Here is a 24715-nt window from a genome sequence, read left to right on the forward strand (position 1 = left end):
TGTCGGTCACAGCGAGGGAAAGGTCAAAGAGACACTAAGAGTCAGTGTAGCATTTTAAATGCCCCATTTTTCTGCGCCGAAGTATCGCCGCTGATGAATGGTGCAAGCAGCCGCACACTGGCTGAGCAGCACCGGGAGGAGCTCACATGTTCCTCTTATTGTCAGGTCAAAACAGTGGGTAATTTTAGAACTACTCCCTCAAAGAGGCCTTTAAAATAGACAGCTGAATGATAGGGATCTGGAGCAGTGGGTGAGACTGCAGAAATTCTGATTACCAAGCGTCTGGAATTGAATGCTCTACTAGCGAGAGATTAACCCAAATATTAGTTAGGCAGGTTTTCTAAGCACGGAGCTTCGGAAAGTCTATGGCCGCCCACACAGCCATATGCTGCGATCCTATCAGACGTTCCCGATGCAAGCTGCCTGATTTTTCAGTTTGATCTTCCCCTCATCATGACGAATTTGTCACCTGTCGTGGTACCGGGGAAGCTGTGGCACCACTGTTGGCAACCTAGAGCTCAACACGGAAACAAGTGCAAAGACTCCCGCACAAGAGGATATAGAACAGAGACCGTGCAAGAAGATATACAGCAGATTTAGGATATACAGCAGATTTAAGCCGCTTTTGCGCAAACGCTGACCTGTCAGCATTGTTTCTGGGACGGTTTTAGGGCTGAGAACATCTTTTTTGGGTTAAACAGGGGAGAGGGAGCTCTAGTTCACTTGTAAAGTCAGCATTGTAACAGCTGAGGTGGGGGGGGAGGAAAGTGGTGAGGAAAAGATGTCATACCCACCAAGTCGAAGTGGGTAGCCAAACAGTATTACTACCCTTTTAAAAAAGGGAAAAAAAAAGGGTTTTAAAGTTCTAAAACATATGGCTAACAGCAAGAATCACAGCTAGGCAGAGTAAGGCTGAGAAAAAAGGACAACTCCCTACTTCTCCAGCCTTAAAATGTCCTCTAAAACATTGCATGTTGAGTTTTAAAAAGCTCCCAGTAGAATTAATCCCCTACTTTCAAAAGTTTTATGAAATACACACATTTTGTATTAATATTATGACAGTACCTGGAGCCATACAGGGCTGAAGCCTGCTACCAATGTGCTACAAATCAAGTCTGTATTTTCACAGGTGAAAGTGTCAAACATTACAAAAACTACTTTTACTTACTCTGAACTTTTCCAGGGAGAGTGGGGGGAATACAGGAAGAAATAATACAAGGCAGACAAGACCCTTTTAAACGCATTAAGCATGCTCACTGAGATCAGCAGCCACAGGTCTTGGAATCATCATTAAAAAAACAGATTTTTCAATAATAGCAGTAAGAAGGGAAACAACGCACATGCCATCAGTGTCAGTTGAGAATTACTCACACGCTGATGAGGTTCAGGGATAATTTCGGTATTAGAAAGCAATCATGTCAAATTTGTACCGGTTTAATTCCATTACCAAAGCAGTATTAAATTTGGTCCAACTTGTCGAGAGCTGGCACATCCACTTATGACAGAACTCAGATATGACAGTAATAGCATGAATGCACGAAAAGAAGCCGTTCAAGAAGGTACCTGGATATTTACAGAGCAGTTACGCACAGCCTGAAATTCTCAGAATTAAATAGTACAGGAAGAGTTATGAGAAATTCATCAGTTTCACTGCTGCTGATCAGAGAAACATGAACTTAAAAACCCCTAGCAAACCATCATCGTTTCACCACTCGGGTCACAGAAGAGATGACTAACGCAACATGGCCAAGCATCCCATACACTTGTCAACTTTTTTTTTTTTTAAATTATTCTGTGTGCAGCTTCTCCTTTCGCATGAAATCAGAAGCACAATGCTTAGTCCAAAGTGCACGTATAACACAAAAACAAAAGTCTTTAGGGCTCAAAGACCATTTCCTAGTCTCACTTATACTTTCAGTCTTGTTTTAAAAGACGATGAAAAAGATGACTTCAGTAAATTGCGGTTCCTTTATTGCAGCAACTAATTTGCTAAGAAGTTTTCTTCGGTCTACATCACATCAAAGTAAGCTCTAGAAAAAGGACTGGTGAAGAACAAAAAACTCCAGCCTCAGCTGTGTTCGTGCAATTAAAAAGTTACAGCCAAGCCGTGTAAGATGTTCTCCGAGTAATGTCTCTGCAGAGGCAGAAAGCATGTATTTTTGCATGCTAAGCACCATCTGCAAGCAATAAGCTTCCCTATCTTCCCCTGGCCTCCAGGAACGTGAATAATAACCTTTCACACAGAAGATACACAGCTAGGGAGGGGAAGATAAGCCTGGCGTACTTGTGTTTACTCTACCAAATCCTGCACAATCCTTGCAGAGTTCTTAGGAAAAGCCTCCCTGGGAAACCTGTCTCGCTTCTCCTTGCGCACGTCCCGGCTTCATCTCTCTTTTCTGACACACTGAAACAAATAAGGGTTTCGGTATGAAACAAAAGCTGTTACAAGCCACAGGAAGAGAGGAGAGCCCCAGGATCTCCAGCCGTGATGTCAGCACAACCCTTCCAAGCAGCACGGGCAGGAGGACCGCTCACCCCATCATCAGGGGAAAAGAGCCAGCGATGCCAGAGAAGCACGTGCTTAGAGTCAGTAGGTACCCCGTAATTTGGGTGGCCAACACAAGTCAGCTCTGCCTACCAGAAGTACCAACGTGCCCTCCAAGAGCACATCAGCTGGGAGTATAAAGTGAGATGGGTTCCTAAAGAAGGCAAGACACCACGAGTTGGTGGCAGCGGTAGACAGAACCCATTAATCCCCAAGGAGCACGATGCCCGTGAGAAGATTCAGCAGATACGATGCACTGACGGGTCCTGTGCTAAAGCCGCACGGAGAAGGAGAGGTTTAGCTGCTCTTATGCCCTCCCCACCAACAGGAAATTAAAGTGGTATTAACGAATCCTCTTGAGCTCTTAGATGAAGGAGAGATCCTTTTATGAAAATCTTTTTATAGATGGCTTCAGGACTCAAAAGCATCTCCTCAAAATAGAGGTCTGGAATTGAGGCTGTTGTAAATACAATAAAAAATAGGAGAGCCGCTTCAGCATTCAAATCCACTTCTAAAGCAAAAGTATCTCAGTATTTTCACTTTTTTCCCCTCCAGTGGGACCTTGGGTCTTATATACTACTATGGCTGTGACTGAGAAATACTCAGGCCGATATATTTGAACTTTAGAAACTGCTAAAAACAATTAAGTTGCAGGTCAGATAATTCATTTCATTGCCATTGTTAGCAGGCACGATTCAACCTTCCTCAAGTCCTAGCCCACTTTATTCCAAGTTTTGCTGAGCCACCCTTCAGGTACTAGGTACTCAAGTACTAAGCCACTAAGATAATGAAACCTCATATATAAAAAGAAATGTACGAATACTTGTTCTGAACCGAGCTTGCACACTTTTCAATATTCCTTAGCAAGTGTTTCATCTCTAGTGAGGTATCTGCTTTTCATCGCTGCAACAGTTACCATGAGCAAGCTGATCCAGCACTGCTATTTAAGCTTCACCGTTTTAGATAGATGCAGAACTGCAAAATACCAGCCACCAGAAAGGGGTTAAAAATCCACACTGCTGACATATGCCATGTCTTTCACTTAAAATGCAAACCAGTGGCCACCAAAACCATGTTAAGACTATTTTAAAATGAAAGAATTAAGTGACTTAATGCCTTGTTAATCAGTCTGCGCTCGACATTTAAACCTTGTCAGGGCAAGAGCATTGAGGTCAAGTCAAAAAAGCAGCACGCAGGACTGACAGATGGCAAAAAAAGGCTTCCTACAGCCGTGTCTAATGACAAAGGAGTACCGCTGCTGCAGGAACAGATCATCGCTCCTTGCAGGGACAAGACCACTAGATTAAACATCAGTGCAGAGTCTTTAAGGACTATGGACACGAAGCATAGTTACAGTGTGAAATGATGGTTATTTTAAAGGCCTTATCTATTTAATGATTAGGTGCTGGTTTTGACGGAATTTCAAGTCAGAAGGAAGAAATTTAAAGAAATTTAAGTTGAATCCTCAAAGCTGCTTACCGAAGTGATATTCTGCACCAGCACTACATGTGTAGCTTGGACACAAAATATACCTGATGCTCCAATATGCTCTCACAGGAGCCTGAAGTCGATATAAATTCACGCTTTGCTTCCTACAGCTTCAAAACCTTTCCTCTGTGTACACTTTTTAAGTGTTCAATAAGCTGTCATCTCTCCCACAATGTCCTCACTTTAAAAATAGTCACCCACAGCCTTCCCCACAAACTGAGGTGTAAGTCCAAGAGGAGTCCTCCTAGAATTTATCTCAGCCTGCTTTCTGCAAGCAATCACGTGAGTTGATTTAGTGTGAGTTTAGTGTGAGCTTTTGTTGGATCTAGCTTTCATTTTAAAGGCCAGCATGAGCATCTAGTGCTATGAAGCAGCTCTTTAAGACATCAACTCTTTAAGACATCTTAAGGTGAAGACTTCATCACTTTTCTTTCACCCTTCAATGTGTCTCCCACAACACACAGTATCATCTCCAAAACTCTTCAGTGTAAAAACAAAATACACAATAGTATTACTCAACAACAGATCCCTTTGTAACCCACTATATACATATCAGTGTACATTTCCACACACATCCCTGCGTAATATTCATGGATTAAAAATGGACTGTTTTGTTCTGTAGACAAGAGCATAAAATTTTACATAAAACACTACAGGTATATATTTAGTTCCTTTGCCTGTACGAATATTTTAATTTGGCAAAAGTGAACTCATCACTAAAGCTGTCACAAACAGCGCAGTAGGGAAAAATATGTATTAACTTGTAAATATTTAGCTAAAAATCTATCTTTAAAGGAGTAAGAAGGTACTACTAGCAGTCAAAAATAAGGTCAGCAGGATGAACAGTCAAACTAGGTAACAAGGGGACAGGGCTTATAAGCAGAAGATCTTCACTAACAAAGCTCCAGAATATTCACTAACTATTCCTTTTACAGAAGCTCAGCTATGGGGAAAAATGAAAAATCCCCAATCTTTGAAGATACTTACTCTTAGTCACATTAAAAAGAAATGTTCTATCTTATTTTACTTTATATTATACCTCTCTAACACCACCTTAATGGGATTTTTTCTTAATGAAACCCCTGCATGACAGCCTGCCATACCATCTGACCCAAGCCAGAACTGTGAGGGAACAATTTTCAACTCTAGGTACAAGGAAAGGCAAGCTTAGGTGGTGAGCAGATAAAAACCCTTGCATTATAAACCACGTAATTAAATATTTGTGATGAAATAACATCCATAGGACTCATTTATTAAGCAAGGCCTCCTCCTTTTTGGCATCAAGTAAAAAAGGGAAAAATGACATCCTACAGTACTTCATGCAGACTAAGTATAACTGTAGATTTGAGGGGGAGAGGTGGGAACAGCATCCACAATACATCATAGTCACTAATTCTGAGGAAAAAGGTAAATTCCTGAATTTTGAGATATGTTGAGGGTTGTTTTTTTTTTTAGTATCACAATTACTGTATAAGTTAAATCATTGATCATACTGAAAACAATTAACTTTCTAGAGTTATCCAGTCACTGAGGATTCACTGAGAAGTGTGGGGAGTTTAGCAGGTAGAGAAAAACCTCTTCATTAGGAATGAGGAATGGCAAAAGAAATTGGGGACTGAGGCAGTTTTATTTTAATTCCTTTTAGCTAGAGCTGAAGGAAGTTCCTTCAGGCCAGAAGACAACTCGCAGACAGCCAGTCACTACACCATCTACTCCAGTGCAGTCACCTAAAGAGTTTTTCCAAGGAGTGTCCTGAGGATAACCGAGCATCACATGTCAGTCAAACTGGGGAGACTACTCACTGAACCAAGGCCTGGCACATGTGTGGCTCTCAAGCATCTTCAATTTAAAATTCTGTACTCTATGCAAAGAAACGTGCAAACTGAACAAATACAAACAGCTTGTCAAGTCACAACGTCTTGCATCTATTTCAGCATTTATAAAGAAGTTCTGCTCTCTACCTTAAAGTGCACCACACTGCAGAGTAAGGCTGATTTTGAAACAGCAGGCACTCCGCGAGGGGAAAAATCAGATGGCAGTTCAGGGGAACGAAATGTGGCAATACAAACCATTCACTGCTTAAGTGTACAAGCAAGTGGAGATCCTAGATTTATCTCACTGATCTACATATGGTGTTCAAGCTCTTAAGAAAATGTTTAACTTTAAGCAAAGTCATAAGGAATGGGCAGGAGCACAGCCCTTCTATCATTATTATGTCGCCACCAGGTTTAGAATGAAAAGAGTCTCTTAAGGAGACAAAGTTAATCTGAAGCGGTAACTTGAGTCCAACTACAGGCAGGAATCTGGGTGTTACGATTACCTGGAAAGACAAACAACAGGCCCTGCAGCTGCAGAACTGCCACGCTGGAAGCACAAGGGGATACTCGAGTCCTCCAAGCAGTTTTCTCCAAAAACACAACAGGGGGATTGATACAGGGAGGAAGTTTGTTTCCTTGATTTTTTTTTTGAGCATTTATTCTCCGGACAAGTGTAGTACTACTGTTCATCATTCCTATTTGCAGAATTGATTTAATAAGAATAGAAACAACAATTCTCAACTAGTTAAAGGAAGTAATTCAACACTTGTTTAGAGTACCCTTAATGAGGGGGATAGATGGAAAAGGTCTGCCAAGTGCAAGTATAGAAGAAGACAGCTAAAAATAATTACATTAAATTTAGCATTAACATAGAACATACTTAAAAGGTATCATTAATATAAACATAAAATGAATAGAAGTGTCAGGACAGAACACAACTTGTGGAACACTCCTCAGTACACTACAAAAAAGCATTATTCCCCAAAATACTCAAAAACTAGTACAAGTTTGTTCTATGAAAGTCTTCATTCTTATGTCCCTATTAAATTTTTTAACCTATTTCTAATCCCAACCAGATCCAACAGAGGGCTACAGCTTCCAAAGTTAACGTAAATTCTTAAAAAGTTGCATAAAAATAAATGGGTGAGTCCAGAAGCCCTCTCAACTTGTGCCTACTTTCTCCTTAAAAAAAACGCAGCATTGACTCTATAGTTTTAGACACCATTAGGTCACAAACAATCAGTGACAAAGGCGTAATGAAGCTGCAAATCAGAGCTCACACTTTAGATACCACAAAACCTAACCACAGAAGCAAGAGTCACAGGAACCCAGGCTTTGCTAGTTTCAAGCTTTTTTCCCCCCCCCTGCCCTCCTGTAAGCAACAACTGCTGCAAGTTATTTTCTGCCTGACAAGGGAGAGCTCCTACAGTAGTTGATTGCATATTTAAATTCCTGTGCTATTCCACTACCCAGCTTAGCCAAAACGTCTCTGAAATGACCCAGAAGCATCCCGTCCTTACACAGAAGCTTATGCTGAAGTTACCTGTTCATTTGTTCTGATGCACTTCAACCTGGTTTCATCTCTTTTACACATTCAAAAAAGATTTTGCAAATTAATTTCTCCTGCTTTCTCATCTAATGCAAAGTACTACCACAAATCAGAAAGACATTTTAAAAGGTGTTTCAAGTTTCACTGTTCTGTGAAGTTCTACCCAAAAGAGCAGCAGCAGGTGTATAAAAACCCCCATTAATCACTTCAGGGGATGTTTTCAACTCAGGGCTCACATGAGTTCAATGTAACTTCCAGTTTCTTAGAGATTTGTATTTTTGTATTTCACATTCAAATGCCACTTCACTTTTTTCTTCCCCACACTCAACTGTGCTTCCTAACCTTTCACAATACCCTCCCCTCCCTGGTCAATGCCAGGGTAGATAACTGCGTGACAGCACAAGCAACGAGAACAGAATTCGACTGCTACCTCAAGGAGCTGAGATTTCCTGACTGTATGCCTTAAGCCTTCCTCTGTCCATAGGCTTCGGAAAAATAGGCACTCTCTAATTTGTCAGTAATTTCTGTAAAATTACACCTCCAAAGAGCCTTTCCATTCTTTCTGTAGCCCATGCAACAAGTCCATAACAGTGTATTTTACTTTGCACTTTTAAAAAAATTCCTACCCACAAGAAGCTAAATGTTTGCAAACTTCTACCGCCTAGACAGTCAAATCAATTTTAATCAGGGTAACATCCTGAAAAAGTTCAAAAAAATACTAAGTAATCTTCTGTAGTTTATATCAGCATTGAAGCCATAAGAAAAAAAGCCACCCTGAGTCACATACCTCTCTAGCCATTTGTACAAACTTTTACAATCAACTGGAATAAATAAAATTATTTCTCCCCATAAAGGTAATACCCATTTGAACATGATAGATTTCTTCATTTACTATTCTGTAACAGAAGGCCCAAACCCACGTACTTTCCTGATATCTGCTTGGTACTCAGGAAGAGCAGAAACATCAGTTTCCTTCTCTCGTGAGAGAGGAACAGCCACCCACTTATTAGAGTGAAACACAGAAATGAAACAATACAGGACAGTTTGACAGAACACTAATTTCCTATTTCACTCAAAAAAAGCGTTGGTAGTGATGAGGAAAGTATCACTGCCAGTAGTGAAAGAAACCAACTTAATATTGTCTTCAAAACTTTTTTTTTTTTAAATAGTTGATGTTTAATGCCTTCAATGCCATTTAGACAATCCAGCTTCTTAAGCAGCCAAACCCAGTAATCCCTGAAACAACCCGTCAACTCACCTCACTTTGCTGATAACAACCTGAATCATTTATGGGCCTGGCTGAGGAGCTGTGCAGCTGCCAATTCTTCATAAAGTCCATGCAAGAAACAAAACTGGAACAGTTCACCTGTTTGTTAGCACTGCTGTTCAGAGAATGCCCTTCTCCAATTTTAAAAAAGCACTTTTTTCAGTTAACCCCCAAATCACACACATTCTTTCAGGAATCAGTAACATGTTTGGCAAACCAAGGTATCTATCTCCTTTCCTCAAGAAGAAAAAAAGCTAAAAAAATATTTTTGTCATTTCTACTCAAATCCCAGTGCCCTGCAGACAGGGATAGAGAAGTGATATAGAGAACCTAACCCAACTTACAGTACACTACTGCTGATGGAGCCAGTCTTTGACTTTCAGAAGTTCACCATAAACTGCTGATGGTTTTGTAACCCCCCTGCCTTCACTGTAAAAGTGAGGACGAACACCCCTGAATCTATACTGCTTATTCTCATTTTGTTTATAGAAGGACCACACTTGTAGTGCATCCTTTAAAAAAAATACTCTGAACTGACAAAGCATCTCATCTCACAAAAAAATAGGTTTAAAAAACAGTTAGTTCTGGCAGAAGAAGTATTTAGCACTGTTTTCCCTGGAATTTCTCAAACTTTACAGAAGGCTAAATCACCTTCAAAACATCTCGTAACAGAGAAAGTTGCAACATAAGCCACAAAGGGTGGAGAGAAGGTGTGAAGAAAGCAAATCTTTCAGGTTAAACAAGATAGCTTTTCTTGGACAGGAGAAAAGATGTCAGCAGCCAGGATTTTATTGACTGGGTATGAAACAGGAGGGGCTGGCATCTGGTAAAGGAGATGTAAAGAACTACATCCAGTGAGTTACGTAGCTCTAACGCTCAAGGAATCTTAAAGAGAGCAGAAAGGAAAAACAGGAGCAAGTTTATCTTGTGAAATTGTTAGTATTTGGGATTCAAAACCTAAAATCATACCGTGCTTTTCCATGTTTCCTGACATTCTGGAGACAATCAGAAGAGAGTCACTCAATACTCATACAATTACGTTAAGTACAATATAAACAGGAAGAAAATGGTTTTAGACATCTTTATTATTTAACAACACAAAGGTAGGAGTTATTGCTCTAAAGGCGTATCAAGAATCCAGGATCCCAGCTGCAAAACCCAGAGCACGATAATGATACGCTAACAATGCTGATACACAAGTATCAAAACACTGACTTTATAAAAGCAGTCTTTTGTCTTTTTTTTTTTTAATTGTTACTACGGAGAGGAGGGGGACAAGTGAAGTCATTTTAGGTCTCCCAAGAGACAGGAACTGAGACAATAACATTAGAAAGTTCTCAGTGCCCCTGTTATTTCACCGTAAGCATTTCGTGTTCACAAGTATTTCATGGTCTTAAATTTACCTTACTCTACAGAACACAATGACCAAGAACTGTGGCTGAGGTAAGTGTACCTATTAGGGGAGGCACAAAACATCGTCAGACCTTAAACAGACCACAAGTTAGAAAAGCACAGGTATTTTCAACTAAAAGCACCGCTGGCAGAGATCTCAAGCCACAGATGTTAGTATTTATTTCTAAGACTCACAGATCTTCCGCTTCTAACTTCCAGATTACTCCTGTTATGCACACAATTCATGTCCAAAGGTCTGTACCTGTAACAACTACTCAGAGTCACCATACACATATGCACACGTTTCCACATTTTTTTTAAATTAAAAACCATTGAATTTGATACATTAAACTGATTTCTTTAAACTTTAAAGTGCAGAAGTGTGACTGTGGTTGCATAGTTTAACACATGCATCAGTTTTCTAAAAATACCACATCATAAATTTAGCATTTTACTTGATAACCACAGAAGAAGCAAGACAAAGTGGTCTGATATTCATGGCAAAAAAGTTGTAAAGCCATCCACCAGAGCCAAATTTCAAGAAGTCCAATGAAAATGGCTCACTACATAAGTATGCACTTAAACAGCACCATCTGAACAATTATTTTTAGAATGTACCAAGACTGCAATGCATTCCAGCATAATAAGAAGTCACAACTGCCATGAAGCAGTAGCCTCGGGGCTACATTAAGACAGTTCAACAATTTAAATATGCTGGTGAATTTAATGAAAGTTCTAGGCATTAGTTAAAAACAATGTTTTCATGGTGACTGATTTCAGAAATTAACTGGATTCAAGCACGAGCGTCTACTTTCCTCCAAGTGCCAGAAGCAGAAAACAGGAAAATCAGAGTGCTCTTTACCTACTGCCAGAGGGTCCGGTCCACCCTCCTGCCACCCCTTCTCACCACACTCAGCTTCAGAGCAAAGCTTCCCCCTCTCCTAATCTGAACGTTAAAAGTCACTCTTATTGTTCAAAAGTCATTTCCTATAGTGAAAAGAACAAAAGTACATGGGCATGCGTGTGTTTGTCGCTCCTGCCAAACATAAGGTTTTTATTTGAGATCCTGCAAGACATTTAATTTAAGTTCGACTGCAGAATCCCCTTAGGGGAAGACAATTAGAGCTTTCTGCTTTCTAACAAATAACTTTTCAATCTTCAAATAATTTTTAAAGAAATATGTTTTTCTACTTCCACAGCTCTCAGCACTTCCAATATACCTTTTATCTACCAGAAAACCACAGGAAACCTCAAAAGATGAAGTACTTTTCACAATGCCATTGACATTTTTGGCTTTTTTTTTTAAATAAAATTGAAGAGGTGGAAAGCCTAATTAAATGTCATTTCCATAAGAATCTTCATTATGCGCTTTATCATCATTTAAATGGGCTATAAGTAGAAGAGGCTTTACAAATGTATCAGTCCGAACCACAGCAGAACCGTTTCACAGATTTCACGTGGCATCTCCTACACAGGGGTCAGCAAGATCTGATCACATTGTTAGACCTGTTAACTCTTAAACTTGGATTTATTGATTTCATCTTCATTAGATAGCAAGGTGCCAGGTTTAGTTGTTTTTTTTGTGGTTTGTTTTTTTTTTTTTTTTTTTATAAAACAGCTTTATGACATTGTAACAACAGGACCATGGGAGGCCAAACAAGTTTCCTAAGGAATCCCCTGTTAGAAGTAATTCTCTGCCTACACTTCCATATCTAGGGTGGCTCTGTGTGATGGAAAAGGAGTCATTTCTTTCCCAATCCCATTTTTGCCAGCAGATCCTGCTTAAGGAAGGCCAAGATCCAAACCCAGTCATCTTCCAGCAACATAAATGGTTCTCAAGATCTTCTGCTGAAGGCTTGTGACGCAGTATAAAGGTTAGAAGGTGTCCTGAAGCGATTTGGAGGGAATGAAGAGGGAGAGAAGAGTCACAAGATGCACCAAAGTAATAATGCACGTAACATAGTTCCAAATGACTTCACTCAGCATCAAAGAGGAACTGGTAAAATCTCCTTAGAATTATATTGCCACTTTTCAGGTGACACCTTTTGCTAAAAAAATCTAAAGGAAATTGGGAATAAATTTCCCGTGTCAGCAGTGACATACCTGGAGAAAAAGAAAGGTCTGACTTTGGGCTACTGATGTTTGCACGGAAGAGGCTGTTGCTCTGCACAGCGTGAAGCGAGGAAGGCAGAATTTACCTGAACTGACTGGACTGATAGCCCATATCTGGGCCTTAGGAACTGCTGATTGAGTGGCTTAGCAGCACATCCCCTTCCTTTCTCAGAGCATTCCAGTCAGTTTCCTTCACATGGAGAAAGAAACAGGACAAACCCAGCAGCCACAGACTCCTCTGAAGGAAGAACATATTTACACGTTTAGAACTGGGGAACACTGTCACTGCTGGGAACCAAGGAGGATTTCAAACCCACCTGGTCGCCTCTACCTTTACTGCACATCCAAAGCTAACTAACATTGGTGTAAAGAGACAGGGAGGAGATGAAAATGATGTGGCTATGGGCCTTGTACAATCAATCACTGGCTTTACCTAGGCCCTAGCCACCAAATTCTACTTGACTTAACTTCCTGTATAGAAGAGGGTCAGACGAAGAGTGCCATTAGAGCCTCAAAGAGCTCCAGTGCAAATGTGACCCCATGAACAGGAAGCTTATGCAGAGGTATAAAAACATTCTTTCCGAGTACCCAGGATATTTTTTCTCCTCTCTCTCTCCCCCACGTTTTTCGTTAAGCTGCTCACACTTTCTCTCTCTCAGCCTAGAGAAGTAGAAGACAACATCAACAAAAAAAAGCATAGAGAAACAGCATAAAGTCCATCCTTCACACCTGAGTGGATGGCGGTTCAAAGGGGCCCTACCTACCTGCAACCCTGTTGTTTGCTTCAAGAACTCTGTTTGCCCAAGGAAAAAGAGACGAGCAAATCCTGGAAGCAGATCCTTCCCCAAAGGAAGTTTCTTTCTGAGTCTGCAACCTGGAGCTTTTGCTTGAGACTCAGTCCTCTGAGCGGATTCTTTCTTCAAACTTTCACACTGGTTCTTTACTTTTGTGGGCAGCTGGAAAAAGAATGAAGCCGTAGGCTGAGGCAGGGACTCCATACTTCCAGGGTAGGGAGGCAGAAAGACTGGAGGGGAAGGAAAAGTGCTAGTTGGTAACTTCTTGGAAAATGATCAGCATTCCCTCATTTTCGGCCACACAGAGACATACACATAGTCACTGTAATAGGGGAGGATGACAAGAGATGAGTACTAGACATGCAGTTTTTTCATGCTCTGATGCAAAAAAAAAAACCCAAGGTGTTGAACTGTGAACTTTCGAGACTGTTAAGACATCTACCAATAGATGAGATCAATAAGATGCTTTGTCCAGAAAGTTCTCTCAGTTTGTTACAAGGAGATGTAGGTGGGGAAAAAAATGTGATTTTATTTCTGGGGGGGGGAAAAAAAAAAAATCCAAATTTCTCCTCTGTTCACTCAAGAGAATTAAAAATGGCATCTATTGCAATGCAGTGAACAACTCCCCATGATCACAGACAGGAAGTCTCTTTAAGAAGAAATTATACTTACCTGAATGTTTCCCTTACCAATGACTCCCTAACTCTTTACTTCCAGCTCCTCTGTAAAAGGCCTTATTCCAATCTCAAGTTCTCTATCCTTTTGCAAAATCAGATCGATCAAACACTGACAGCAGTTTAACTCTCCTGTCTCAACGTAGACACATTAGGATATAGCTGTGGAAAGCTGAGAAACTATTCAAGTTACTGACTGGGCTTCTGGATTTGTAGAATATTTCCTCTTATTTTTTTTCTCCTGAGAATCTAGGAGTTGTTTTTTAACTTATTTTAATACAAACTATCAATGCACAAGAGCAGAAATTTTCCTCTTCAAGAATTCTGAAGACTGACAGACTCCAGTGAAGTTTTTATCAGTAGCAAGGAGCCAGCATCCAACAGAACAGTACAGAATGGGACTTAAAGCACAATTATACATATAGTCGTGTACATGTTTACTGGCTATTACCCACTGCAGTAACTTCTGCACAACAGCAGCAGTCTGGTATTTGCATATGGGTAGCTGTTGATCCGTATACCTCAGATGAGATGTTACCATTTTCTCAGCAGCGCTCTCAGGGCAGCAGGTAAAGCAGTCCAATAGTTAACCAAGAAGATGCATTTGATGCAATTTCTCCTATAATTAATTTGGGGGCAGTTTTGGTGGCTTTCTCCCTCCATTCTCTCCTTTAGACCCTACACCTAACAAAAACACTTTGTATAGTTCGGTATCTTGAGTGTCCTTCAGTTATAAGCTTTCCCATCCTCACTTGATGCTGCTCCAGGTAACAGAGAGAAGCTGGAATGAAACCTAAGTTTCATCATTCAAACCACTGCAATAATACATTGTTAAAAAGGCACCTTTAACTTTTGCTGTTAGGGTAAAACAGGAACGCTTCGTATGTTTTTTACACAGATGACTGAAAGCCATCAGTAACAGGACCTGACATCCTGCACTAATTGAAACAAAAAAAAAAAATCAGCAAATCAGTTCCAAAGACACAAAAAGATGTTCAGCCTCTTGATTCCTGAGGACAAACAAACTTCAATTTAAGGTATAAGGTTTTGCTCTAAACAGACTATTTTATAGAAAAAAATGAAGATTAGCCATCCTTTAGTGGAATTTCATGACATTTGCTTAGATATTTTCCTCTGAACATCATGAGACCAAGATGTGTTTCTATACTTTTCAATTTGACAAAATACTGACTTTTTGATTATTTAATATCAACTCAAAAGGTTAGGGATTCAGGTCGAGTCTTTTCATCCCGCATGCCTGTTTCTATGAAAAAGGGTCTTTCTGTATGCAAAGAACTGACCAAAACATACATAAATGTAATTGGCCATTAGATGTCTCTGGGATGATGTTTATGTTCTCCACTTCCAGTAAGGCAGATGATACAAGATAAAAGAAAAAAAATATAAGAAACAGGATGTGTTCAAGGAAAGAATTTCTGCTGATATCTACTAGCTGGCTAAAAAATGATCACAAAAGGACAATACAACTAGAAGCATGTATCTTCTCAGGTACCCTTGTGATTATAAAGTTCTTTCTTATTAGATAATTTGCAAATACTCTCGACTCTGCAACTTTTCAGCTACCAGTACCTGCTACCTGATAATACCTGCTTACTTGACAATACCTATCACACAACCACAATGCCATACACAGCATTCCATGCTTAGTTTCAGGTGATAGGTGTCGATGCCTAAAATGCTATTAAACACTTCCTCAGCTGATATTCCTTCTCAGCTCAAAGCAATAGAACGTATCAGAGCAAATCAACCCAGATGAAGCAGTGAGACCCAGCTTAGTATAGATTGCTTTCAAACAGCAATTTGTCTAGTGTCTCTGTAATATTAAGAAAAGGCTGCCTTTGAGATGTCCTCTATAACGAGGGAAAGATCCTATTCACTGGAAAAAAAAGACTCCAGACCATACTGCCCGTTATGAAATCACCTATTCAGGCTTCAGTGGGTGTGGAGAAGATTACTTGGTCATATTCTATTCATGTAGCAGTTCTGTAGAGGAGACAAAGATCCAACACAAAACCTGAGGAAAAAAAGCATCCATGAGAACTTGGTACACTGGTATTTTCCTCATGAAAACAGAAATAGATAAGCAGCAAAACAGTTTGTGAGATCATTCTGAAACACACTGTTAGGAATAACTTGTTTTTAAGTTCCTTTCTTTGCATCAAGGTCTTACTATTTCTCCTTTTTTAAAAGGGGGGAGAACCCTTTATTTCCACTTTTTATCCTTTGATACATCTTTCTTCCCTTGTAGACTTGTTTTGAAACCTAAAGAATTAGAAAATCGGTCATGTTTGTGTTCTAGCTATGAAAAATACTAGCCTGATTTCTATATGCAGATACGTATTTCAGGCTGAAACAACTAAACACTCCTTTGTTCTAAGATTTAGAAGAGCAGAAAGACCTGAAACAGGTCATCCAAAAGTACCTGAATTCCTCTTAGGGGAATTTTGGGAAAGGATTTTTTTTTTTTTTTTTTGCCTCTTCAGAAGTGATTCCTGCTACAGAGACTGGGTGTTCGGCCAGCTTAAGGAATTGAACAGACAACAGCTCTTCTCTCAGTCACTGTACTGTAGTTTGCTGATTTACCTCAAGTGCAGGCTGTGATGGGATCCATCTAGTTGGAGCAGGGAAAAAGTCTGGCTCTGATGACAAGAACAGCATATGTAGATGATCTTCAGATAAAGATGAGGTCAGGAAGGCCCTGGTATGTCTGCTTCTGAGCATACAGAAGACATTAAGGAATCTTACAATAGACGCTTTCATCTCCTTTGTGGGAAGAAAGGGATCAACGCAGTGTCTTTGTCTTTCCATAGTGACCTGACAGTCGATAGAAATGCTGGGAGCAAAGCTCCCTTTAGTGTTTTTTTTCCTACGTTCTCTACACAGCAGGTTTTACTGCCACTAAGTAGATCAAGAGACAGTGAAGACTGATCCCCATTTTTCTGCAGTGTGGTTCTGCTCCATAGCCAGTAAAGAAAAGTCTAAACGACTGTGAGTAAATTCTGTGGAAGACCATCTGCAAAATAAGCAAAAAACTGAATCTGTGCATTTGGTAAGTGGTACAGAGTACAAGCAGCAACACTTATTTTTTCTTTTCTGTAATACTGCAGCTCCAACTAGTACAGGATCCAAGTGAAAGAACATGGAAACAAAAAGCAAACTGCTGCAACTGATTCACAATTCCTGCAGCTAGCTTAACTTTCTCAGCCCCTCAAACTGAAGTCTTGTAGCACCATGCAATTATGCAATTATTTCAGATTTGGAGTGCTGATCTGCAGCTGCAAAACCAAAACTTTCTAGGTTGAGAAGCATCTGTTACCCTGATGCCATTCACTGGTTTAGTCATACCTCTAGAAATGTGCAGGCTGAAAACCCACTGCAGGATTTATGCACCAGCAGCTGGCTGAACTGTTATTTAAAATAAACATTACAAGAACAACAAATTTTAGTAAAGCACCTTTCTCCTGGAAGTTAGCACCAACATGACATGGATATTGAAGTATCAACAACAGTGATGTAAAGCTAACTGCTTATATTTCAAGCCACTGACACAAAATGTTTCCCAAAACTCGATCTATTTTGGTTTCAGGGAGTGGAAGAGGAGCAGGGAACTGAGGGGACAGAAAGGAAGAAGTCATTGAACATTACAATAGCCACATCAGGAAACATTATCAAATCTCAGGAAAGAGAAAAGACAGCAAAACTACAGATCGAAGTATTGATTTAAAAAATTAAGTGTCATGCAAGCCATCATTAAAAGCTAAACTTGCAGGCAACTGGGATGGCAGGAATCTTGACTTGCTGAATTTCAAAATGTCTTTGAAAGCATCTGGCCTCTTTCCAGAAATGTTTTGTGCTGAGCTTCTTGAACAGCCTACTATACACCTTCACAGGCCACAGAGCTGTCTAGATTATCAAACAAGGAGTTAGGACCTACTTGAGATCCATGTGGGTACTGCTCACTGAAAGACCTTTCCTATTTCCCGTTTAGGAGTGTTAAAAAAACTACGGCTTCTCCAAATTCAGCAGGACAGAATTCCAAAGTTGTATAAAGCTGCCACAGAACGATACATTTGAGAAATACAGACAGTACTTCTTCAAGCTTATGTAACAGCAGGAAAATACTAGGGGCATAAAACTCAACAATTGGTTGATTATAGAAAAATACTGCCTTGTAAGAATAAATTCCATTAATAGATGCATCCATTTTATGAAATTAAATAAATGGGTACTTGTTAAACAATGTTATTTCCATTTTAAGAACACTTAAATATTCTTTCAATGTAAACAGTTTATCAGCATGCTTTGTTTCTTGTCAACTTTGTATGCCAAGTACTGTTGATAGCAAACCTTTTATGGCCTAATTAAAACACATTTTAAATCAGATTAACAGACTTTACTGGCACTAACAAATTTCTGCCAGAAAGACAGACCTTCATTCAGCCTTTGGGAAATCTTATGCTCTGAACAACGAGGCGGAGTACATGAGCTGATACGCAGTGTTTTTAAGAAATAACATCGTTTATGATGTCAGGTTGTTTAGCTTTTTCTCCCTTAAAAAAAGCCAACCATAGTGACAAAGGTTACAGTACTCCCAGTACTTACACGCACCTTGAACTTCAAGAAATTACACAAAACCAGCAGTTTCTTAATATTGAGAGGTTTTGTGCTCTTTTTCAGCTCTAAATAGGTGTTTACTTGATTTAATTTGATTCCATGTACATGCAGTTAGCTTCTATACATTTCTTACAGACTTTTTTAAAGCTTTTTTTTTTTTTTTTAAAAAGATTTTTCTCAGAGTTCTCAATCTTCACGTAATTCCTACAGTTCTCTGCTGAGGGTCTATCTGTAGAAACTAGAAGTTGAAATACTACACGAGCAATGTTAGGAATGACCCCAATACAGCTCCAGAGCCACACCAGACTGGATGCCAGTGCTGTGTTTTGGCAGATTGTTTGGTGTTTTTTTTGGTTGTTGTCTTTCTTTCACAAACTGAATTTTCAGGTGAAAACAGCTCAAAGCTTTTCTCTGTAGGTTCTAACCCTTGCTCATCTCCACAAACTCTCCTCTGATGCCTATGGTCTCTGGAAAACTCAAATACAGCAAAAATATCCCTTTCACAGAAGTATTTACTCAAATATATAGAGATTTAATGGGCTTATGTTAGTAAATGACAACATGGATGAACTGGAAAAAATGAAACCTAGACAATTAATTTGCCTTTTTTTTTTTTTGAAGTCCTCAGTTTTAACAAGTGCTACTCTGAAAAGTACTCAAAACATACATTTCAGAATTCAACCCTTGCTATGTTTCTTTCCATATCAAATATTAATTTCAACATCTTTTATATTAAAATAAGTTACGAATTCTTGTCCTTCCTAATTTAGCACGTAATCTGACCAACAGGCTTGATTATCTCCTCAGCTATAGGAACTCTATGGCCAAAACTGGACTGTCTCCTCCAAACTTACTCTTCCTGCTGAGGCACAAACTGATGTCAAATGCTATTGTAGGCTGCGTTAGTTCTCCACCACTATGAAGTGGCATGATGCAACTAAGGCTTATTTTTGTCTAACATGAGCTGGTGAAAGTGGAGACAGAAACCAATTTAGAGTCATGACTTGCAAATGATGCGCAAGCTCACCACGATACTTGTGCAACAGGAAGTCTGGCCATTGGGTTCAAAACTCAACTAAAGAATTCCCGTGGCAGTTCTGTTTTACATTTTTATTATTTTTGCCTACTAAGTAGTAACAGTACATGAAAAATGCATTCTAGATTATCTTGTACTGCTACCACCACACAAAAAACACTTTGACTTCTTAAGTTTGCTGACTTAATAGTTTTCCTTACTGAACCACTGCCCCAAGTTCACCCATATTTTAGTATCAAATTAAAATTGCATGACTCTTCCCAAACATGAGTTGAAGTAAGACCGTCGCGAGTTTTATAGGCGAATACTCTGAAGTCAGCTGAGGTAAAGGACACCTGAAATGTTATTTGGCTCTGCTTAAGTAGAGCTGAGATTGCACTGAGCTCCCCTGTATCTCTATTCCATGCAAGCACCTTCACACCTACCTGCTTTGATCAGCCAGAACTCCCAGCTTTTGCACTAGACACAATTAACTTTGGCAGTGCCTCTTCACAGGCATACCAGTGTGCAATGTTTGACTGTCATTCTGTATCTGTTGAAATATTAGCACTTGGTTTAGGTTGTGTTAAAGGAAAAAACAGCAGCAAGTCATACATAATGATAAAATAGATAAGAGCACAAAGATCTATTTCTAGCCCAGACTTAGTGGCTTGCACAGAATTATTCAGAACAGGGAAAAGAAACACCATACATCCAAACCACATAGAAACTTACCCCACTAACTGATCTGGGGTGTTTAACCATACCCTGAATCTCACAGGACCCTCTCTTTCCTTCATTTAAATAAAGACTTCACTGACAAAAGTAAGTGCAATCCAGGACAGATAAAAAGAGCTTCCCACACAAATATGCAATAGACTAAGAACCCTTTTGATAGAAAACACCATTTGAATCATTACTGAACACCTCTACGTATGATCAATACATACAACATGCAAAGCTTATTTTGAAAGCAAACCTGAACAACTATATACAGCAGAAATTATTGACATGACGGGTTTTTTAGCATGGCATTAGTTGCCTGATCTGTGCAAAAATGTAAAAATCACCATTTCCTCAAAATAGCTGTTATATTTAATAAAATGCTTCTGCCTGTAAGTTCCTAAGATCAGCTCTCCTATAAAAGACCAGCGAGGCTCCTTTCCTTCCCTTCCATCACATTTTCTTTTTAAGGCAAGATTCTAAAATTAGTTTGCAGCAGGACCAGAGAGAGGTCTGCCTTACAGTTATCAGATCTTAGCCTCATGGTATATGTGAACAAACTAGTATATTTTCATCTGAGGGGCTTCCTAGCTACCAAAGAAAAATAAAAGCCAAAAATCTCACAAGCATTATTTCTACATGCAGGAAAGGTTGTAACAAAAGTATCTTACACATTCTCAAATTATTATTTAACTAGAACTCCCTTTTCTAGTCAACCAAAAATACAAAAAGGAAAGCACAGAAAACAGGACAAAGCCTGACATAGCCAGCTTAAGGAAAACTGCAACACTGATGCCTAATGAAGTAAAAGTCACTGTTTGCATGTGCTCAAAATCCCTTCTCTAGAGGCTGTAAAGTTAAGCATTACATAGAATTCAACTGAGAATGAGTTTGCATTAAGTGTAGTTACTCTTCCAAATAGCTGTTTCCCCAAGTTTTAAGTAATTCTTTGTCATAGTTTAATAGCTGCACAACTGAAATCCCTATAAGCATTTTGCAAACTGGACTAGAGTTTTATACAGCATAACTGTTTTTTTCCTCTCCTCCCTTTTTGGCTGGGCAACCATTACGCTGAGTATCTTTTACACGAACAATTCTATATATTAGCATCAAGTAACTCTCTATTCCTTTATTTCTTAAGTATTTTTATTGTAGACTTCAGTCCAAAGGAAAAATTCTTCAGAGAGAACTGCCAAGTTCATATTTCAAGATGCAGCTTACTGCAACACTCTGCTTTTCCTAGCTCTGGCAATCTTTCAATGTCCTGTGTGGTGTTTTTTTTTTCAAGTCATCAGGGAATTGCCTTTTACCAGTCAAGTTCTTGCACTCTAGCTTATAAAACACAACATGCATATATATTTAAGCAGCCTGGATGACAGAAGAATCATTGATGGTACCCAATAAAATACATTCTAATCATACTTGCATAGGCAACTGCACAACTTTGTTGGAGAGAAGCTGTACGAACTATTTTGGTGAGCACTAAGTGGCATGTTGCAATGCACCATTAAAACATTCTTTATGACACGAACTGAACACAACTTTAAGAAATATGGAATATTCAAGCCTGTGCTAAGCAGAAGTCTTTTTTCCATCAGTGTAGCTTATGACTCAACATTCTGCTTCACCAATTCTTCTCTTGTACATTTAAAATATGTAGACAGAAAAAAGGGCATTAGGAAAAACAAAAGCAGTAACAAAGTATTGATAGCCTGTCACTACCACAAGCAAATAAGAATGTCTTCATACTTACTGCATTTTTTTTTTTTTTTTTTAACAAAAAACACGCAGTGAAACACATTCTGAATTCAACAAAACAACAAGAGGGATGATTCCGATCTCCAAAGTGGGGAAGAGAGAACTGGGAGATAGAGAGGAGAGGTGGGGAGGGTGGTACTCCACAACTGCAACAGAACCACTTAAACACCCTTTAGCAGCTTGTACATTGGCAGATAATTGTCAAAGAGCAAGTAATTTAAACATGACAACCCCAGTCTTTAAGGAAAGGAATCATTAAAAGGATCTCTCAGATTTTTGAGCTCTACAAAACCTGAAGCTGCTTAACTTCAGCAAAGTAACATTGATTATACACTAAAAGAGCACACCAACATATGATGACTCTTACCCCTGCTTATTAAGTTGCAGTTAAAGAAACTATGAACTGTAAGCATTCTAAAAGGAAAGTCAAGAGAGAAAGAATAAACGTCTTAAAATTCTTTTCACTACAGAAAACTGGTCTTCTTTCCCCGTGCACTCCCCAGCATGCATTAACACAACACAAATTCCTTCCCTCTTCTTTGTCACTTAAGACCTACCATAACAAAAGGCTGCCTATCTCAGTAGCGTCCTAAATACTAATGTAAAACAAAATTTGTAAAATAATATAATAATGTAAAATGCAATAATAATGTAAAACAAGTCTATTTAGCAGCCAGCAATCAGAAAAGTTAATATCATCTGACTCCCCTGCTTTCAATCTACCGTAAACTAAATTATACTACTGTCTGTTAATTTGGAGCATAAATATATAGTGTAATATATAGTGTAAATCGTCTGAGGTAACAAGCAGGACATCACAGAAAAGGATGTCAATTTTGAGTAACCCATATGGACTAGCCATAAAGCACACCATTAAAGGGAAGGAACCTAACTCACTGTGAGGAAGACAAATTCAAGCAAGCTTGTCAATCCACGTCAGAACTGCAGCTAACTTTAAATACAAAAAAACACTTTTTTCTTTAGGAAAAGTAGGCTCATAGCTGTTTGAACTATAAGCCCTTCTACATATTTTATTAGAATTACTCGTTTTATTTAGCCAATGACTAAACATTACTAGAAGGTGATTTAGTTCACACACACAGTTTAAAACCCCATGAACTTGCAAATTACTAGTTACCACACTTAAATGGTTTGAAGGGATAAACCATTCCAGATTCCGCAAGATTACTGCCCATGTTGTTCTACCACAATTTTTACAGGGCCTTAAAAAAAAGAGGACAAAGTGTTTCTGCTGCATCTTCCCTATAAGACAACTTTTGAATCGATGGTTCAATGTAAATCCAGTTTGACACCTCCCCTGTTGGAGCAGCGAGGCAGCACATCCTGAGCTCAGAGAGCAGCAGCACCATGCCTTCTTCAGGCAGCCACTAAAAGGGAAATTACAGGGGGAGAGGAAGAGGAAAGAGATACAAGAACTTAATGTATCAGGGGCAAAGGGAAGGGAAGAGCAGCATGGCAATAGGAAAGGGATAACTGCAGTGCCAGAGTAAAAGGGATTTCCGATGGGAAGTCCTAGAAGGGCTACCTATTTGTGTTTTAACTCTAATACTCATGGAATATATTGTTTGTTTCTCAAATAACAAACAAAAACGCCTGGGGAGGGGGGAAAACAGATACACGGAAGTCAAATCTTTTAGCTTTGGTTCCTACATCCTACACTCCCCCTGAAGCAGAGCCACTGGCTGAACTTCCCTGACTTGCATGCTGCAAGAGCAGCACTAACTTTCTGCGTTTATTAAGCCATTTGCAGGACCAGAGCCCACATTATGGGTATAACACTTAGGCTTGAACATTAACCTGAATATTGCATCAGCTATGCTATTTTTAAGTACAATTCAGCTTTTCTTTCGTGACCTGATGCAAGCCTCAATGTTTTTGTTTCCAAAAAAAACTGTTCAAGTGTAGTTTGTTCAACATTTGTCTTACTTGCCAAATATTTAAGAGCCATTCTAATTTCACACAGCAACATCAACTAGCAGAAACATTTATTAAAAGCAGTGACTGCTGTGCTTGACAAGAGAGCAGCTAATATTAAATTTATCCTTCTAAATAAACTAAAAAGTTTTGTCAGCTTTAACTTCCATTTTACTACGTTAGGCTGCATGAATGATAATATCAATGAAAAGAAGAATTCATCATGAAAAGAAGAATTTGGGAGTCTCAGGACTTCAGCTGAAATGCAATAAAAAAAATGCATGGTTTTGTTGAGTTTTCTCCAATTTCTAAGCTGCACATCTAAAAAAGGGCATTCATTTCTTCCTTCACTGTTCAGATACAGTCTGGTTTGTTGGGTGATTTAACTCAACTGAGGCCACAATCACTGGTTTGTTTTTCAAGCTGACTTTATTCTTAGACTTGCTTTCATTTTTATGTTACGTTCAGGACAACATCTGAAGTCTAAGAGATTCCTCATCCATAACACTGGTATCTTAAAAAGGCATCACAGAAAACCAGGGTTATCATTTGTGAAACTCCTGCTGCCACAGTGCTATAATGAGACCCCAAAATACAGGGCCTGGCTCAGTTATCTGCTCTCTCCTATTTTAATATTTAGCATTCTAGCATTTTCTAAAAGCTTCACAGAAGCTCATGAAAAAGTAGTCAGGCTCTAGACAGGGTGTATGAAGAGGCATGCAGTTGCCAATTCCTCCACCTTTGTTTTGCCTTGAGTTATCTGCCAAAGGCATTTAGCAATTTAACAAACAGGCAAAGAAATAGTTTGAACAAGGATTCAACAGCATATTCCGTTTTCTTGGCTCCATTACACCCACTCTGGTCTGCTCACTGGCCAAAGTGAAACCACAAAAAACCTAACAAGTTCTCAATTACTGGTGTAACTAAAGTCTGAGCATGTCATTTTCACCCAGTTATGCCACATTCTCTACAAGTTCGGGAGACACAAAAGGAGAAAAGTGATGAACAGAG

At 39.2% G+C, this 24715-nt stretch overlaps 1 protein-coding gene across 9 annotated transcripts in view; it reads right to left on the reverse strand.

The window, feature by feature from the left end:
• TSC22D1 (TSC22 domain family member 1) overlaps positions 1 to 24715 on the reverse strand; it is an 86867-nt gene that overhangs the window by 37641 nt on the left and 24511 nt on the right. Inside the window, exons 2-5 of one of the 9 annotated variants that reach the window (XR_005815388.1) lie at positions 16243 to 16372; positions 12935 to 15673; positions 12257 to 12408; positions 11668 to 11945 (exon numbers count right to left, since the gene is read on the reverse strand). The exons of 3 other annotated variants lie outside the window; for them this stretch is intronic. Coding sequence is in view for 2 of the 6 variants with exons in the window: in XM_040541640.1 (XP_040397574.1) it covers positions 15626 to 15673; positions 16243 to 16372 (178 nt within the window). In the remaining 4 variants the exon portion in view is untranslated. Of the gene's footprint in view, positions 1 to 11667; positions 11946 to 12256; positions 12409 to 12934; positions 15674 to 16145; positions 16673 to 19734; positions 19842 to 24715 lie in introns of those variants that run through there. 5 more of the 9 variants (XM_040541640.1, XR_005815391.1, XR_005815389.1 and 2 more) reach the window with 5 other exon arrangements.

The sequence above is a fragment of the Cygnus olor genome, chromosome 1, assembly GCF_009769625.2.
Source record: "Cygnus olor isolate bCygOlo1 chromosome 1, bCygOlo1.pri.v2, whole genome shotgun sequence".
In the NCBI taxonomy this organism is placed as follows: Eukaryota; Metazoa; Chordata; class Aves; order Anseriformes; family Anatidae; genus Cygnus; species Cygnus olor.